We start from the raw sequence: 19927 nt of genomic DNA on the forward strand, positions 1-19927 counted from the left end.
GAAAATGGATTGCTCTTATTGGTTATGTTACTTATGTTTTGAGCAAGTTTAGGTTATGTTTTGTTTTCCATTTTGAAAATCATCTATTTTATATAAAAATTAAATAATTGTGATTTTTCTTTTGCTTTCTTCATATAGAATGTATTGGAAAGTAATTCCTACTATTAGCTTTTGCTTTGATTTTGTTCACTCATCAGGCGTTTTTTTTTCCTTTTTCCCATTGTTATTGTTAAGTTTCTTTTAAAGGTCGTTCCAAACCGATTTTGAACGCCCCAAATAAAACCAAAAGAATATAAAAATACAGTAGTTCGAGCCTAGTAGAGCAGCCGCGTGAATTCATTAGATTGGGTTATGCTTTTTCCTGTTTGTTTTATTTACTTTCGTTACTGACGTTTACTTGGTTGAATTATGTTTCCTGTTTTTTTTTTCTTCTTTTGAACAAAGCAACAATCGTACTACGGAATAAATAATAAAGAAAAACGACATTCATCTATTGATTAGTATAAAGAAATAGAAGGCCAGACTTAGTGAACTTAAACCCATGTGCTAAAAAAACATCCGTCCCACCATATGTCTACACCATGTAATTTGATCTCCTGTTTTTTTTTCTTTCCGTCTCGTTTTACTTTTAATCGCACGCTGCAAAATGCTGCTGCATATTCAAAAACAAAACAATCGTACAAATCAAAAACATGTCCATGTGTTGAACAAAAAAAAAAAACAACAATCCAACACATAACCAACAACATACGAACAAATACTATTTGTGCACTCTCTAAACGACCGTTTCGAAACATGCGAAATGAACAACTGAATTCTTCCCGACCTCTCTACGCCCTGCCAATCTGCAGCAACACCAGCAACAGGGAATTCAGCAACTTTTAGTAAGTTTCGTGTTAACTATTAACGCACATAACAAGCCCTCCTACCACCCACCCCGAACCACATTCACCTTTCTGTCTCTCTCTCTCTCTCTCTCATTCTCTCACTCCGGCTCTCTCGTTCTCCGTTCACTCAGCATTGTTATTAGCTGCAATATGCACCACCACCTTCTCATCATTTATTAACTTTTTCTTAATTTGATCAAAGCAACCATTACTGCAGTTTGTGTTAAAACAATCCGAGAGTCAGAGAGGCAGACAGAGAGAGACAGAGTGAGAAAGAAAGAAAAAAAGACTCTTGTCTCAGTACATCATAAATGTTTGTTCTTTTGTTTTCATATCACCTTAACATTATATGTATCTTATGGAACATTTGCGCAGAACATGCAGAACATCTTTGTGTTAGTCGTAACATTAAAACAAAAGGGAAATAGTCAATGTTTGGCTTTTGTTTTTAAACAATTTTTTTGTTTTTTTTTTTGTTAAATGCAAAATATCGATGTGTTTGTCATTCGGAAACGTTTCAGTCTGCTTTCGGATGCTTTCCTTGTGCCATCGTGAATACGACTAATATTTACACCTTTTCTCACCTTTGTTGCTTGCCATTTCATCTTAATCTTCATTTGTTTTTGTTTTCATCTCTTATGCTAAGTTGGTTTATTTCTTTTTGTTATAGTTTGTTATTATTTGTGTGTGAGTGTGTGTTTGTTACAGTAAGTTTAGTAATGTAGATTGATTGCCCTTGATTTATCTTTGATTTACATAAGCTTACTGATGAGTTGCAAAAGTGTTTCAGTTTAACTCTATCGGTCTGTTTTGTTCTATTTTATTTTGTTAGAAAAGCATGGCATTTTAGATGCGTTGTAGTGTTGGGTGAATGTGACTCAGATTCAAGAATGTAAAACCAATATTTGAACTTAGTTAATGAATCTGAATCTCTATTACAAATAATAGTGAACTTTTTTAAGGTGATTTTCCTATGATACTTTTTAGAGTTGGTTTCTAATTTGAATAACTCGCCTGAAAAGATTCACAAATCGCACAACACTAATGCGTTGTATCGATTTTACATTGTTTTCAAGATGTTTTATGTATTGCATAGAATTACAGCCACTACATAATGCGGCATTAGATGTAATTCATTATTACGGTTCTACTCATCTGCACCACACTGGTTCGCCTTGCGTACCACAAGCTTCACCCGAAAAGGGATTGCAATTAAATCCAATTCAAGTATTAAAGTGGCTAACGATCGTGATTGTTGTAAAATAGAAAGAAAACAAAAAAACGTACGACACTAAACACACTCAACACGTACGATTAACCCTCCAATTATACCACCCATGTTGCCGTATTATACCCCCGGAAATAAAGAGGTGCGGGGCCATGACCACCACCGCGACGGGGGTATAATTTAGATAATATCGAAATTTCGGTTCGCTTTTTCGTAGAAGAACCCCGCAGAAGTGTTCGTTTCGTTCGCCTACCAATGGCACATGCACGGTTGCCCGCTTTCGTATCAAAACCACAATCAATGGGGTTTTTCGCTGGAAACAATTGATGGTGTCGACACACCCGAAACCCAATGATTTCGCCCGCTCAAAAAAGGGAGCGAAAAGAGAAAAAGCCATTTAGAAAATGGCCCCGGTACGGGAAAAAGGTTTAACGAGAGATTGTTGTCTCTATCTTTGAGCGTTGCCAACCAATCCTCACTTCGCACTCGTTGGCGAAATTAGCGATTATCGGTTTTTCGCCGCACATAGTAACCATTGCCATTGTGCGCAAAGAAAAAAAAAACAAGGGACAAGCAAACGGGGAGTTAATTAATTAACTTTGAAATTTTCGCTCATCGAGCTTTTTAACGGCAAGAGGCAAAGGGGAGCGATAACTCACCACCGCAACCGATTAAACGGTTATCGTGTCGCTTTTTAATGGCTTTTTGAATGGTTGTTCATCGTTCAATAAAGACGGCTCTGGTGGGTGTGTTTCGCGTGCAGTTGCGTGAAGACGTGCGTCTTCTTTATGGGACTCCACCAAATCCCTGCTTTACGGTGGCACCGATAGATCGTCTCGCATAGTTTTCTCTATTTGTACCGTTGAAACACATAATTTGTTGAGTTGATTAGTCCTCGCTCGGTTGCTTTCCGTCCTCGGTCCTGTCTGTGTTCCACCCACCCATCTTCAGGCGAGCCACAAAATCACGTAGCAATTTCTTGCGTTTCCCCACACAAAACAAAAAATCCTCCCTAGTCCGTTAAAAACGTTAACATTCCTCTGTGGAGCGGGTGCCGACCGAGAGAGTCGACCTACCGACCGAAATTGGTTTGCCTCTGTTTCGTTTGCGTGTTCGGTACGCGGGAGTGGAACGAGAGTGAAAGTGATTTATATCGATCAAAGACTAAACTGAGCAAGAAACTGTCTCCGTGCCTCTGGCCCGATGCACGTGTTCCGGAAGAGTTTCCCGGAACGACGCCGATGCTCCAATTCCATTCCGGACGGATAGTTCCCATCCCATGTGCCGATGTTGCCATCGGGCGATGCTATGCCAGAATCTTCCGGTTCCACTTACCCAAAATGTGCCCCCAGAATCCCGGTCTCGGTGTTGCTCGGTTTGAAAAGGATGTGCACACCAGCTCCCTGTGCCGTGCCGTGTCAGTCATTAAGCGATCTTCTTATCTCCCGAAAGATTCATTCCGTATTCAACATTTAATTAACAACATCATCACGTTCCATAAGTTTCTCTATTATCCTTTTCCGGCTGCCCATCCCATACACCCGGGTTTCCCATCTATTCCTCCGAACTGTCATGTCCCCTCTCAACGGATGGATAGTGGCGTCTTTCGTATCCCTTCTCGTGTGGATCGTTCGGAGTTGGGACATCACAAGAACGTCTTTCTCCGGTTGCCTTTCATTTGATATAGATGAAACAATTTGTGTGTGTGTGTGTCTGACCGTTGGATAGAGAAGGACATTCATTTTGACTCCACAACCCCAAACCCATACTCCCACCCCACCACAACGTTCATGCTCCTTTTGGTCCGACGTTTTGGGAACGATGCTTTATTCTGTCAGCACACAATTCCCAACGATTATGTTCCGAGCCAAAAGAGACCACTTCCCTTATTTCGTATGACGACGCTAGTGTGTCTGGGGGGGGGACTGCTGGGTGGCGAGAGTGTCAAGGCTATTTCTATTTGTACGCTTCATTTATGGTCCAAAATGCTTCGGCGGCACTGTGCCAGGAGGAGGAGGTGGTCGCCTTGTGCTTCTGTTTGTCGCTGTGTGTTTGTAGTCCTTTATTTCATTGAACCACCACCACCCACACCGAAGGCACCGTAATGTCCGGAATTGGTCACGGGAAAACCAAATGCCGAACCTTCTCGTCCTCCCCGTGTGGTGTGATGTCGTCCTGTTCGAAGGAAATCACTTCCAAAAAAAAAAACCCTCGGACGAATAAAGCTGTGTGAATGCGCCGACGAATGGGTGTGTGGAGGTGGATGACCGAATGATTATGTTTGCGTCCCCGGGACGTGACAATAAACCGTTCTCCGTCGTTCGTTCGGCGACGACGACGACGACGACGAGCACCGCACACAACACCGACGTAGCAGTAAACGACACCAGCGAGAAAATGGAGCAATGAATTCTTCCGTATTTATTTCTCTATTTCCTCCTCGTCCTAGTCCCCTTTTCGTTCCGGGGGTTTTCCCTTCCTTGTATTTTTTTTTGTTTCATTGTCCCCCGACCCAGCGGTCACAATTCGATTTTATGACACTAATTTCATTCACGCAGCACAACGCACAGGGAGCAGAAGGTTAATATACGCCGCAGCCGTTGCGTGGTGCAAGTGGGACAAGTTTTCTTGGTATTGCTCGGAACCCATTACACACACACACACCCACACACGGGGTCGGAAAACACGCACGATGAATAAATAGATTAATTGCATCCTGGGACAGTTTGAAGGCATGGACCAACTTTCGTCCTTGTGTCCATGCTGGGAACGTCTTTTTCCAGTGTAAATAATTCCCTTTTGGCAGTAGCTTTGAGTGATCTATGTCGAGAAAAAGTGTTAAAATTAAAATGGAAAATTAATCTGTTTGCAAATCAATTCTCCATCTCCACTGCAGCATTAACATTCCACCACATAAAGAACTAATGCCTATAATACGCCGTGTTATACTTCCATCGAAATAATAATCGCTTCACCCAACGGGGCAGCAAATGTGCTCGCTGTGAAAACGCGTCCAAGCAAGAAAAACTAATAGCGAGTAATATCATCATCACCGGCGCCGGAAGCAATGGTGGTTAGGCAACCGACACGATAGCTTCCTTCTTGCGTCGTTTCAGTTCCAACTTCCATACACGGCCAGAGGCGAAAAGGTCGCTTAATTCACCAGCTCGCCCTTCCGCACTCCAGGCTTGCATTCCTGGTGGCCGTAAAACATTTAACCGACCCTCTGTCGGTCGACGAGTCTCGGACAAGCGAGAAAGAGACCTGTTCGATGTTGCGTGAAAGCTTTCACTGCCGTGTTGTTCCCGTTCGTGTAACTGCGAGCTCCACACAATGGGAAGGATTAATAACCTATCGGGGAACGATGAAACGGAGGAACTGAAAACCATGTCAAACCCCGTCACCCTTCGTGTGTGTATGTTAGGGGGCGATGTTATCGTTATGCCCATCAAAAACGACCCGTCTTATCTACCTTTCCGTGGGGATGGCAGAGGGTGTGTGTCCCGTTGATTATTACTTCGGGTGAATTTTCCATTCCGCCGGAATGGGTGAAAATTTGTGGTTCCGAATTCGGGGCACATATATGTATGTGTGTTCGGTCGTCATGTAAGACCAACAAAAAAAAACCCCATCCAACATCCATCCCCACCCCCGAAACAAGGCCATTTTAATGCTGGCTGCTAGGGGAGCTGCTGACTGGTGGCGGTTGTCGTAAACTAAATTGCTAGCATAATTATAATCGTATAACCACATTTTAATATAATCATCCTATTTAATTTCACTCACCTACTCTCTGTATGTGTGTGTGTGTTTGTTTGTGTGTAAATTGGGTGCTACCCACCCACCCCCCTGTTGTTGTGTTGGGGTGGAACAACATTGAAACACCACAACAAACCACCCTGCAGCGGTATTAACGCGAACATCCACCACCAACACCACCACCGCTCTGCTGCCATTTCCGATTTAATTCGAAGCACGCAATGTTGCACGTAGTGTGTCCCACTGGTATTCACCTCCCATCCCCCTCCTAAGCTCTCGCCACATTATGCTTTGCCACGCTAAACCCCATTCCGGAAAACGGGGGTTGCGATGGCTCACCGGGATACACTTTTCCACACGTTACCAGTTTATTGTTACGGCCACACTCACACACACACACATGTCGGTTTTAGGGGTTGGAAAAGTTTGTTTCCCATCCCTTCACCGAAACACCCCCCCCCCACACCCAGGAAAGGATGGCTAGTTTGTCCTTGCTGCTGCCCGGTAGTGCACATGCTTACACAAATGAACCGAATCATGAACGGTACACAAAGCAACCGGGTGTGACAGAGCGAGAGAGAGAGCGAGAGAGGTGTGTAAATGAAATAGAAAGTGTTGCACGACGACGATACAGTGAGTGAGGAAGGTATAGGTGTACTCTAGCCTACTGCTGTTATAGCGCATTCCCAGCTTACCACCCCTTCTCAAGGAACTTCCCACGCCACACAGACCCCCTTTCACTGGTTAGTCCTTCCGATCTCGGTCCCCTTTACGTTCTCTGGGTGTTTTGGGGGTCATTTATTAGGGTTGCGAAGACGGGTGGACCACCAGAGCCAGTCCAGTTATTGCAAACATTTCTCCAACCTCACACACCCACACACACATTTCTGCTTTTGAGGTTTTAATCCTTACGAGTTCCGAACGGTGAGTGTGGTAATTCCGGAAGCATGGGAAAACGTGTACACACACACACACACACGCTCCCGGTAGTGTCCTCCCGTTTTGCTTTTGGTTTGTAATAAAACCAAACAATGCAACAGCACACGCAGCAGTGACGGGCAGTACACCGACCAACCGTTTATGTACACGCATTCACCAAAACTTATCCGCTTTCCGATCCCCCACCCCCTCAGAATCACCCAAAATGGAGGGCACTTTGGGGAGGAGGGGTGCTAGTTGATGTAAAATATGGTTGTTTATCGTTATCCCTGCCCTCCTCCCGTGTGGTGATGGGGGAGTGTAGAAAAAGGGATAAAATTCCACCGGTCACAATCCAGAAGCATTTATAAAACTGGCCAAACCACTGAAATCACCCCACTCCTCCCACTCCCAATGCTGCATTGTTGCTGCAGGCCACTTTTGATAAACCCGAAGTGGCGAGGAATGGAGTTTGGAAAGTCCTCCTCTCCACCCACAGAGGGTGTCATTTTGGGTATTGGATTGTCGGATTGGCCCAACCGAAAAACTCAAAACAAAGGGACGAACAAACAAATTGGGAAGAGGAGGGGGTGGTTGAGTATCAATTGTGAAATGTTTGCCAACACCAAACCGAACGGTGGTTTTGGCACACGTACCAATATAATGCTCGTGTGTACGTGTGTCCAATCGAGACTGGAAAAAGGGCGGGGGATTTTCCTTTTTGGGGGTGAGATGGAAAACGTAAACGACTGCTAATATGTTACCCACACTCCGCTGCGGTTTTGTCGGTATTGCAATGGAACTTCGAACAGATCGTAGTAGGTGGTGGTGGTGCAGATCTAAATAATTGGCACGTGAGATTTTTACCGTTTTTCCGATGGTGTTGCGGTAGTGTAGTACCAAAAAGGAAAAGTCCTTAGAACACAGCACAGCCAACTATTGTTTAATAATGTGCTAGCTTAATTAATTAAACTTTATTAATGTATTTTACACAAGGAAAATAAGCACACAATTGAACAAATAATATTCCAAAGATGTATCTCAAAGTGTATCGCCGTGTAATTGGTACATTGGCAACGCCAGTGTTGCCAGACAAAACTTTCCCACTTATTGACTTTATTGTCTTTCGGGGGGGGGTAAAGAAATTCACTGCTCGCAAACACTTTTTGTAAATTTTCGGTAGTATTTATTCCTCCTACCACCACCCGCAAAACCGCAACCACTCTCCACACACACACACACAGCCACAGCCACAGCGCGAATCCAAGCAAGCGTGTCTGCCCTTGTGACGTGAAGTTGGCATTAAAGTTCCACCAGTTTCCAAATGCTGCAAATGACCGCCCCCCCCCCCACCCCCTTCTCGGGTGCTTCGTTTGCTGTAATTCATTTTAATTTGAACCATTTCCTGCTACATAAACGCAAATAAACGCCAACGCCGTCGTCCTCGCCGGAACGACGCCTTCGCTGGGGCTGGGCTGTGGTCGTTGCCAAAGCGCACGGACCACAGCCATACGGTACCACTGCCACCCGTATTCCATCCCCTTCTATTCCTGTTAAGCTTCTTTTGTCGTGCTCAAACACCCCCCGACACACCCACGGTGGCCCATGGTTGACCTTTCCACACCTTCCCTCCCTTTCGGAAGTGGCAGTGTGTTTTGAGTCGTGCGGCAATCGTTTGTAAATGACTGCGAAAGTTTTACTCCCTCCCTTCTCCCATGCGCTGCTTAACGAGGACCAACCATCTCGTGGAGTGGAGTGGAAAGGTCTCCTTCCAATTAAAACTCACCACCCACCCTGCCCTTTCCACGGATTCGCCCCTTCCTGCCAGTGTTGTCCGTTACGACGGTACCGTCGTTTGGTCTCCTTGCGTACAGGCGGCAAGTTCACCATCTCACCGCCACCACCCACAAGGCGGCAGTGTGCACAGCAAAACCGCTTCCGGTCCAATACCGAGTTCATATTTCATTATGCTTGCTCCTCTGTCTCTAGCACTCACACACACACAGCGTTGCACCATCATAATTTCACCAAACCAGGTCCTTTCATCGTCCAACACAAGTCCTCTGGACAAGGGTGGGAACTCTTCTCCCTTTTCACTACTTTGACCCCCGTTGCTGTGTGTGTGTGTGTTTCCCATGTTCTTTGTTTCGTTCGCGTGAAAACTCGTTCCAACTTTCAACCATGGCAAAAAGGGAAAACCACCCTCGATACCACCAACCCCCGCCGCCGTCCTCGTCATCGTTGGACACGACTGGTGGTCGCAGTGGTTCACTGGCTGGCTGGTGGTGAAGGGTTTTTTTTCCACACACCTCGCGCCGAACATGATGATGATGGCGCGATGTCGTTAGCGACTAGCGGAAAACGCAAAAGGGAACCCCCTTTGCGCCCGGAAAACCTGCGCCGAAGAAAAGGTGCACAGTAATTTCTGCTGGCAGTGCGAAGGATGCAAGGAGAATGTTTTCATTGAAGGCGTTGAAGGATTTTTTACCACACACAAAAGCGACCCCACTTCTGTTCTGGCTTCTTCTGGTGCCCCAATTGTTATGTGCCCAGGCAGCAGTGGCAGCACGGGCGGCTTGCAATGCGAGGAGTGAATGTTGTGAACGACTTCCGAACGCGGGGAGGCAACTGTAGCGGCCACGTATAAATGTTTCATTGTTGGCACTAACTGTACAGGTTCAACCCGCTGTATTATTGTACCCCTTTTTGATGCACTCTCTTACCGCTATTTCAAATTGAACGAATTGCAGTGAAATCTATAGTTTTGGGCTTTTTTTTTCGACTTATTATGGTATTAAAATATCTGCTTTAATAAACTACAAGACGTTTGATAGTGTTGCACTTTAAAGAACTATTAAAAAACTTGTGCTGTTTATCCCTTCGCAGGATAGCTTTAATGAAAGCGGCCCATATTTTGTCTCTTATTGTTGTACCATTGTTTGCATGCGCGTCGCAATTTTTTCCCATGAGAGTCCTGACGGATGGCTAAAACATGATGTAACAGGTGGGCTGATAATTGTTTGGCCTAACACGTTTAACGCGCTAGAAGATTTTTATCCATATCATATTTCGTTTGTACCAACCTTCAAAGGAATTCTGTCCAAATTTGACAGCACTCGGGCCACAACCTAATGAGCTAGAGCATTTTGTGTAACGCAACTTTTGTGCTTTGAGTAATCATGGAAAAGAAGGAATTTCGCGTGATGATAAAATATTAGTTTTTGAAGGGGAAACATATAGTTAAAGCCAAAAATTGGCTTGATGAAGAGTCTTTGGACACTGCTCTACCAAAATCAACCATCAGATATTGGTATGCTAAATTTAAAAGTGGTAAAATGAGCACTGAAGGTGGTGAACACAGTGGACGCCTAAAAGAGGTGGTTACTGACGAAAACATTTAAAAAAAATCACAAAATTATTAAGAACACCCATAATGTGAAGCTGATCGAGAAAGCTGACACCCTAAAGATGTCTAAGGAACGTGTTGGACATATCGTTCACGAGTATTTGGATATGAGACAACTCTGTGCAAAATGGCTGCCGCACGAGCTCACATTTGACCAAAAACAACAACAAGTTGATGATTCGGAGCAGAGTTTGGAGCTGTTTAAGCGAAATAAATCCAAGTTTTTGCGTCAGTATGTTACTGTGGATGAGTCTTGGCTTCTCCACTTCACTCCAAAGTCCAATAGACAGTCATTCGAGTGGACTGGACGCGATGAACTTGCTCCAAAGCGGGGGAAAACGCAACAATCAGCTGGCAAGGTTATGGCGTCAATTTTTTTGGGATTTGCGAGGAATAATCTTAATAATCTATCTTGAGAAAGGAAAAACCATTAACAGCGACTATTACATCAAATTTTTGGAGCGATTGAAGGACGAAATCGCCAAAAAACGACCGCATTTGAAGAAAAAAAAGTTTTGTTTCGTCAAGAAAACGCACCGTGCCACAAACCAGTGAAAACAATGGCAAAATTTCATGAATTAGGCTACGAATTGCTTCGCCACCCACCGTATTTCATAGATCTGGCTTTCGGTGACTAATTCCTATTCTTAGATCCCAAAAAGATGTCCTCTGAGAAGAAATTTTCGTCGGATAAAGAGGTGTTCGCCGAAACTGAGGCCTTTTTTGAGGCAAAGGACAAATACTACTACAAAAAGGGTATCGAAAAATTTAAAGACCGCTATAATTGGTGTATCGCCCTTGAAAGGACGTATGTTGAATACAAAAAAATAATTTGGCCAAAAAAAAGTGTTTTACTGTCATAGGCCAAACAATTATCAGCCCACCTGTTACTTGTTGCGGACTGAAATTAGTTGTATTTTTTACGGGTATTTGTAACAATGCAGAAGTAATCATATCTCTAAATTCTCTTATGCCGATGTTTTTGTTGCAGTTTTAAAACCACTAAGGCGTTTACTACAGAGGTTCCCAAATAAAGCTCGATTCCTAGCTTTCGGTACCATTTGACGCCGATATAGAATCTTTGCTACGAAATATCTTGAGATGAACCTTGCGCTAAAAGACCCGAAGTACAACTAAAGTATTCAAAAAGCTCAAGCACTCAGTAGAAAAAGATTATTATTGTAGATATTGTCAGAGTCTGATAAATCCGATCCGAGGAGTTGGAGTCGGAATTTCACCGACTTTTGTGAGAGGAAGCGAGGAGGAGATGTTCCAAGAATGTTCCAATAAATTAACACAACAAACAACATTTTGGAGCGACTGAGACAACAAATAGAATTGGTGAATGTAATTAAAAAGAGAAGGAGAAAAAAAACGAATACAAATGCAATTGTTTCTACGAGTGATTCGGTTGCCTGACGGGGAAGTTCAGTGAACATGCGGAATATTTCCCAGTTTCTTAGACAAGAGCCCTAAATGAAACTGATTCTATACGAAGTTGCCTCTATAGGCATATTTATCATCCCTTCGGGAAGCTTTGCATTGATTCGAATACATCTTGAGAGGATATATTCCATATCTACTTCCACATATTCCATTTCAACTGGAAGTGGAGTGTGAAGAATTTCAAACTAGCTGCCCACTTGAAAAATTCACTTGATAGTTTAGAACTTTATTAAAACAATAATTCGCTTGATGTGCTCCCAAATGTGAGCAATTAGTTGGGCCAATTGTTAAACAAAAGCTCAAATGTTGCTTTCCTTACACCAGTTTACACCTGCCCCTGGAATGTAAACATGCAAACAGAAATCGAATCGATCAATATCCACCAACTACCAAACCCCGTGGAAAAGAATTGGTTCATTTGTATCACCTCCCCAGCCACAATCGGTTCGGAAAAACCGCAACTCTCTGTTTGCCAGAGACACCGAACCGACGGTGGTAAAATGAGGGCCTCGCCCCACGGAAACTATCGCCATATCGCACTGTGTGCACCGCAAAGTTTTGCCATGGGTGAGAGCTAAACCAAACCACAGCAGCAGCAGCAGCAGCAGCCGCCCTCCGCACCGAAAAAAAAACCTTTCGTGAAACGGGTTCGGACATTATTGTGGGTGTGGATGGGTTAATTCTGCGTGAACTATTCCACACCTGCCTCACCATTATGCGTGAGTTCGTTCCCCGTGGTGGACAGAATGGGGTTATTGGGGAAGCAAACAAATATCGGAATTTGTAATGTAATCGGGTTTGATCGGTGGCTTTGGTAACGGAACGATCTGCACATTCAAACCACAGCATTAATGACGTTTTCATCACGAGCGCTCTCACTCTCTCTCTCTCTCTCTGTTGCTTTCCTTTCCTTCGCGTAATATTGTTTATAGAGTATTTTCATTGTGGCAAATAGACCCCTCACGCCATAGCACATGCAATAATGATGGAATGGAGGATTGCCCTCCGAACGCTTCCGTTGTGTTTAACATGATTTAATGATCCTTTTTTTCTGTGTTTTGTGTGTGGATGGAAAAATAAAAGCCAAAAATCAAACCAAAAAAAAACGACGGCCACTTATGGGCAAACACAGCAGAGCACCACGTCGTTCCTGTTTGGTGTCCGTCGAATGGCTGTCGGGAAAATAAATATTTATATTCACACCTTTCCACGTCGGTGTGCATTACTCTGGTGGACACTGCTGCGTGAAGTTTTGCGTACATTCCGCACATCGCACGATCATCGTCAGGTGTGGGATGGGAGTGGGCGTCTCATTATTCATAATCGGTTTGGCCACATTCTCCTACCGAACGAAACTCCCCGTGTTGGGCATTGATTGGGGTTGATGGGGGTGGATGAAAACACCCGGTCATGTACACGGACGATTGACGTTAATGCGCACATAATGATTATAACAATTTAATTAAATCACTCAAATATCGTAATTACTACCCGACCGACATGAATCTCTCCAAACACTCCTTCCGCTTTCCCTCACGCCACCCACCCTTCCCCACATGCATGTCCATGTCACTATGTTATATGTACTGTGTGTGTGTATGTGTGATAAACAATTGTGCATGCTATCAACACTTGACACTTGATAGGGGCTTCTCATGTACTCGTTACTACGCATAATTCGCATCACTCAATTGTTTCACCATCCCACGAACATGTTGTGTTGTGTGCTTTTAATACAAAACGTCGAATCAGTTTTTTGCCTCGTTTTTCGTTTCGATTAGTTTCGTTTCCATCTCACTTTTTTTATGTTTCTCCATTCCAATTTCGCGAATCGTTAATTACATTTTATCATTGTTTCTACAACAACCCCACACTCTTGACACGCGACATGATACACACCCGCTATTTGCTATCGATTTTGGAAAAAAATAAACTAATTGTTTTTCTGTTTTCTTTTCCCTGTTTTCTTTCCTTTTTCCGACCTTGTTGTTGTTGTGGCTTTTTTTTTGTTTTTGAATCGCCTTGGAACCGAACGGAACAATCGGATCTGCAACCACCACCACCACCCTTCCACGACCGGGTTCGTTCGCGTCCAATTCGCAGCAGCAGATTCACGCCCAGCAGATACCTGGCGGACCGCCCCAACCGATACCGGGCCTGGGTGCACTCGCCGGTCCACTGACGGCGTTCGGTGGCCCGATGGGTTTGCCACACGGTGCACCCCAAAGCATGCTCAAGGCACCGCCCGATCTGCACCGGGAAGATTTGAAGGTACCGCTCGGTGGTCCGTCCGCCGAGGAGCGTATGGTAAGTGGTGAAATGGGTGGTTTATTAACGGAATGCGTCCAATATTAACTGATCGATGTCGTGTCTATTTGCAGCGCAACTCGGTATCGCCAGCGGATCGGGAAAAGTATCGGCCACGGTCACCACTCGAGCTGGACGGTGAGGCCAAGCGGCGGAAAGAGGAAAAACTTAACCACGTAAGTTCTGGCACGCCCGATTTGGGTGTTGTGTTTTCGTTTTTCCACCTTCCCATCATGTCTGAATGGCAACAGGGCGTGAATGCGTTTGGGCGTATGTTTTTTTTTGTTTGTTTTTTTCTTTTGTTCCTCTGTTTGCTTACGTTGTTCTTTCCTTCACTTTTTGCATTTGATTTGCAAAGTTAGCTGTTACTTCGATACATGCCCTTGAAGGATAACACGGATAGATATGACAATTAACTAATTAATTCAAAGTGGACTTATTTTAAGGGGCAAACTATTAAATATATCAAAATTTGCCTAAAGTTTGCTTGCTTTCTGTATTTATGAAGCGTTCAGGAAAATATCTCACGCCAGCTAGCCCGAACCAACCTTAGTAAAGGTCACCGGAAAGCAAAATGTTTGCAATTGCTTTAGATTTTTCGTTGACCTGTGCGATCAATTATCTCTCTCTCTCTCTCTATGTTGATCTCGTAACTATTGGATCAGATCCTTTGTGTAGTGGTTAGCGCTTATAAGTTTTATCCTTAGCTTCCAAGTCCCTTTAGAAGAGTTGGGGATCTTCGATAACCTTACCCTTTTTTTTGGTTAGAATGGCCTGGCCGTATCGATTTTTTTTTACCAAGTAGCCGGATAGTCGGTCCTTGCTACGGGGGATAGGTCCGGATGGGATTTGGTCCGGTCCGTTCGTGTTAAGATCGGCTCCGCTACCATCATGCCACCGGGCCGCTCCTATAACCTTACCCTTAGATACAATCATATCCTTCACCACTCGAAACAAGAAAATTCCCCAAAAATGTCTGGGAGTTTACTTGCTTGCTGATCAGCTGCAAATAGTGTTGATTGACACTACCGTACGACAAAGTCCATCGTTTGCTGGTACTTTATTACTGTGGGATCATCATCTTTAGGTGGTGCTGTGACGCCCCGAACTGTTACAAATTAGTAATTCAAATCTAATCAGTCCATTTCTTATGGCATATTCTATACCCGACATGCAAGAGATCATGTTGTTCTTGGTATTAGTATTTTTAGTTGCGATCTATTCTAGTCTATCTATATAAATCACCTTTTAAAATTAACATTGTTAGCTGCTTTCTTCGGTTCGGCGCTTCTCGTGGAATATTTCAATATCTCAGTGGTTAACAGATCGTACCGAACATTGCCACCCCTCACTGTGTGCTAAAGTTTTATCGCTAAAATATCGCAAAATATCTTCAAGCAGCTCGTTTGTTGTGTTTTGTTTTTGTGCAAACATTAATGATTAACATTCGCCTCATTAGTGCCGGTTAGTGTACCCAACAGTACCCAGTAGTGGCTTAATTTCCGTTGTTCACCGTTGCTCATGGTGTCCCATACATACCGTCGCTCGACCGTTCCCATTTGCGTTTGCACATCTCCTCCCTCTTCACAAAACAATCAAACTCAAAGCTCTCTGTTGAATTCGTGTATTGAACAGTTGCCCTATTGTTTTGCAGGAAAGTGATGGTGAGAAAAGTGATCAGGATTTAGTGGTGGACGTCGCGAACGAAACGGTAAGGGTTGTATGTGTGTGTGCGTGTGTGTGTGTGTGTGTGTGTGTCGCGTGTGTATGTATGTGTGCGTGGGCGTGCGCGTGTGTGTGTACGTTTGCACACAGCATCTTGCTGTAGAGATTCGTTGCCTTCTTGCTATTGCGAAATTTGGCAAAGAAAAAAAAAAGCATGGGCAAAGCATTAAGCACACACCCACATGCAAAGTTTGAAAAAAAAACCAAAAGCAAATTATAGTAGAACAATTGGTTGATCGGTTGAACAGAAGCCATAGTGTCCTGGAGAAGTCCTGGTTGCTCTACATTCCTCTATCACCATCACTACCGCCACCACCACCACCACAACCAACGCTGTGCGTGCGTGTGTACCCATTGCGTTTGATGGTGCCACAGACCAACAAACTGTGTATCCCCTTTTTAGTTTAGCTTTAGGTTATTCATTTTGCTGCTTGCTTTCAGTTCATTAGGAGGGTTTTTTTAGTTAGAGTGATAAAGTTTTAACCGTTTCCTGCTTCTTTTCAAGTTGAAATTGTAGTATGTAACAGATAGATCCCAGAGCTTTCCATCTTTCTTGAGATTTTGACAGCAGAAATCAAATCTGTGCAAAGAACTTTTCAATTCATAAATCTTTCAGATATGACATAATGTGTCAGTGGAGAAAGCTTTCTAATGGAATTGTTGAAATTTGCACATTCGGCACTACATCGTTCCACTTCAATTTGAAAAGAATCCATAAAGAGTCGAAATTTTTTCACTTAAATTTGAAAACCCTGTATTTTAGTGCCCCATTCGAATTCATGTTTCCATTCGCCATTATCCAAAGTTCGACTTACGTTAGATGCTTCTGTTTATTCGTAAGCTTAGTTTGTATTAATCAAGTATTCATTGGCATTGTGATTCGTATTTTAGTTTAGCTTGTTGGTGCTGTCACGATCGACAGAATCGTAACGCTTATGTATTCGTAATAACCTCTTTTATGTACGCACAATCACACACAAACACATCACATACTTCCCTGCCCGTTGTTGTCGTATGTTTCTTCCTTTGTTGTGTTGCTCGTAGAGGATCGTGTAAGATCCTTTTCTTCCCCTTCTCGTTATGTGTATTTGTTGCTGTTCATGTTGCTGTTATTGTCCCACCGTTGCGATTGTGTGATCCTTTCTTAACCCAAGGCGTTGCCCCACTAAGAGTACAGTAGAGAATGTGCTTAGATGATCATCGTTAGACAGCATAACGTGTGTAATACCCACGGCACTAACCTGCTTCACACATTTCCTTTCGTTTCCGTTTCCTGCAGGGTTCACCTTCACCCCGACCGAACGGTGATCATCAGTCGGATCGTGGCGATCGGGACAGTATCGGACTGAACGGTAGCGATAAGGCCGGGTCGAGCAGCATGAAGGGTGCCAACGATCGACCACCGTCCCGTTCTGGTTCGAGTTCATCCCGATCGACGCCCAGCCTCAAAACGAAAGATGTAAGACATCGATCCCCACCACGGAAAACCTCGAAAAGTGTACTGCTGGCAAGGTTTCTCTAACAAAAAAACCGTCTCCTTATCCTTTGCAGCTCGATAAACCAGGAACACCCGGAGCGAAGGCCCGTGTTCCCACGCCCAACTCGTCCACACCCGGTGTCCCGAAAGCCGTAGTACCTTCACCAGCCGCCGGCTACCCACCCTCGCCATATCAGCGTCCGTCGGATCCGTATGCGCGGCCCCCGCCCGATCCGTACGGTCGGCCTCCGATGCCTTTCGATCCGCACGGTCACGTACGTACCAACGGTATTGCGCTACCCGTGTCAAGCGGAAAACCGTGAGTATAATCATATCCTTTTGCTTTTCGACGAACGACGAAAGCGCCTGCACGTATGCAATCACGTGTTTTATTTTCCCAATCCCCTCTCTAGTGCCTACTCTTACCACATGAACGGTGAAGGTGCCCCGCAGCCCGTGCCGTTTCCTGCGGATGCCCTAACGGGACCCGGTATTCCACGACATGCCCGCCAAATCAACACGCTGTCGCACGGTGAGGTCGTGTGTGCGGTCACCATCTCCAACCCGACCAAGTACGTCTACACCGGCGGTAAGGGATGCGTGAAGGTGTGGGATATATCGCAGCCCGGTAACAAGAGTCCGGTCAGCCAGCTGGACTGTCTGGTAAGTGCGTTCGCCCTCGCGCCGGTTTCTGCTTCCACGCTGCGCCCATGCGACAAACAGGACGTCCCTTTAATGGCTTGTTGGTTATAATTCGCAGCAGCGAGACAACTATATTCGCTCCGTGAAGCTGCTCCCGGACGGCCGCACACTGATCGTCGGCGGTGAAGCTTCGAACCTCTCGATCTGGGATCTGGCGAGTCCGACGCCAAGGATAAAGGCCGAACTAACGTCGGCCGCACCGGCCTGTTACGCGCTCGCCATCAGTCCCGACTCGAAGGTGTGCTTTTCGTGCTGCAGCGATGGCAACATTGCCGTGTGGGATCTGCACAACCAGACGCTGGTGCGACAGTTCCAGGGCCACACGGATGGTGCGTCCTGTATCGACATCAGCCCGGACGGATCGCGGCTGTGGACCGGCGGGTTGGACAACACGGTACGATCCTGGGATTTGCGAGAGGGTCGTCAACTGCAGCAGCATGACTTTAGCTCACAAATCTTCTCCCTCGGCTACTGTCCAACGGGTAAGTTGTTTGGTGCATTCCCACCGGAAGTAAGTTACTCATCGGAATCTCCATTTAATTCGCAGGCGAATGGTTAGCGGTTGGTATGGAAAATTCACACGTCGAGGTACTGCACGCGACGAAACAGGACAAATATCAGCTGCATTTGCACGAAAGCTGTGTCCTTTCGTTGAGGTTTGCCGCCTGCGGCAAATGGTTCGTGTCGACCGGCAAGGATAATCTGCTGAACGCGTGGCGTACACCGTACGGTGCTAGCATTTTCCAGGTACGTTTCTTGCGCTGATTTTGCCCCCCCCCCCCTCCCCCCCAAACCTTGCCTAATAATATACTACATATTCTTTATCTTTCTTCACAACTAGTCAAAGGAAACCTCATCAGTACTAAGTTGTGATATTTCGACCGATGATAAGTACATTGTGACCGGGTCCGGTGATAAGAAAGCAACAGTGTACGAGGTGATCTACTAAAACCGGTTAGAACATCATGCGACCGCGTCATAATGTGCGACTCAATGTGGATGGGTTTTTGTTTAGGCTCGTCGCGATAAACACAAGAGCGCACACAGCATAACCCACATTAAGTGACTTAAAACGTCGACAGAACGGCCTCGTGTGAACGGAAAACCCAAACCCCGAAGAAGTAATGATTGAGACATTGAAATGATACATTCAAGCATGAAATCAAACTGCTATGTACAAAGTAAAGACCACACAACACCACATAACAACACACAAACACACACACACACAAAGAAGCGGAAAAAGAAAGGATCCGTTCGATAGTGTTGACCCCTCTTGCAGAGGTGTGTCGCTTATATCTCAGTTAATTATTTGTTTTTTAGATTTCTAATCCTGTAATAATATGTGAAACGCGCGTGTGTGTGTGTGTGTGTGGTTGCACATGTTACGTGTGGATGTGTGCGAAAGGATGTACATACATGTAAGCGCGAGTGTGCGTGTGTGGGTGTGCTTGTGTATAACAGTAGCGTGTAAGCTCAGAAGCGCAGAATCACAAAGTAAATATTAAGTAACTTAAGCGTGTGACTAAGTGCGGTAGGTAGCAAAAAGTGGGTGAAAAATGAAAGAAGAACTACTATAGCAATCGAGAAGAAAAATAACAAACAAACAAAAACCATAGGTCGAAACCATTGACAAAAGATGAGGTAGAAGGAGGAAGGGAAGAAAAAACACAATTTACACAGACCTACTGCTTCGAATGGATGTGGATGCACGGAGCTGTGCATCAAAATGAGCAGAAGGTAAAAGGATTCACGAAAAACGCCTAAGCATTGTCTATTGTTAAAGAGTAAACGTGTGGATTTGAAATCGGGTTCAGTAGCAGAAAGCTAGCGAAAAATATATTATAACCAAAAGCAGGCGCAAGCATCAGCAACAAGAAAATAAAACTGAGAACTACATCATACCACAAGGAGAAACAAAGCTAAAAACTCATCCCAACAGTGTGTCAAACAGGAGTGTGTAACGTGAAGTGGCTGAAAGGAACAAACCAAACAAACAAGCGACAGCAACAAAAACGTAAAAAAATGTAAAGGAAGAAAAACTTCACCCAAACGGGGGTGGAAACTGTGTA

General features: G+C 44.6%; 1 protein-coding gene across 8 annotated transcripts in view; it reads left to right on the top strand.

Annotated features, from left to right (window-relative positions):
- Positions 1–19720, top strand: part of LOC128299182 (protein groucho) — a 186864-nt gene extending 167144 nt beyond the window's left edge. For 3 of the 8 annotated variants that reach the window (XM_053035055.1, XM_053035059.1, XM_053035061.1), the window contains 10 exons: positions 852–884; positions 13748–13951; positions 14026–14127; positions 15606–15662; positions 16956–17135; positions 17228–17472; positions 17567–17816; positions 17914–18337; positions 18403–18602; positions 18697–19720. In XM_053035055.1, coding sequence (XP_052891015.1) covers positions 852–884; positions 13748–13951; positions 14026–14127; positions 15606–15662; positions 16956–17135; positions 17228–17472; positions 17567–17816; positions 17914–18337; positions 18403–18602; positions 18697–18804 — 1803 coding nt within the window. In that variant the 3' untranslated portion in view covers positions 18805–19720. The remainder of the gene's footprint in view (positions 1–851; positions 885–13747; positions 13952–14025; positions 14128–15605; positions 15663–16955; positions 17136–17227; positions 17473–17566; positions 17817–17913; positions 18338–18402; positions 18603–18696) is intronic. The other 5 variants (XM_053035056.1, XM_053035062.1, XM_053035058.1 and 2 more) reach the window with 5 other exon arrangements.
- The last annotated feature ends 207 nt before the right edge of the window (positions 19721–19927 follow it).

This window comes from Anopheles moucheti, chromosome 2, assembly GCF_943734755.1.
Source record: "Anopheles moucheti chromosome 2, idAnoMoucSN_F20_07, whole genome shotgun sequence".
In the NCBI taxonomy this organism is placed as follows: Eukaryota; Metazoa; Arthropoda; class Insecta; order Diptera; family Culicidae; genus Anopheles; species Anopheles moucheti.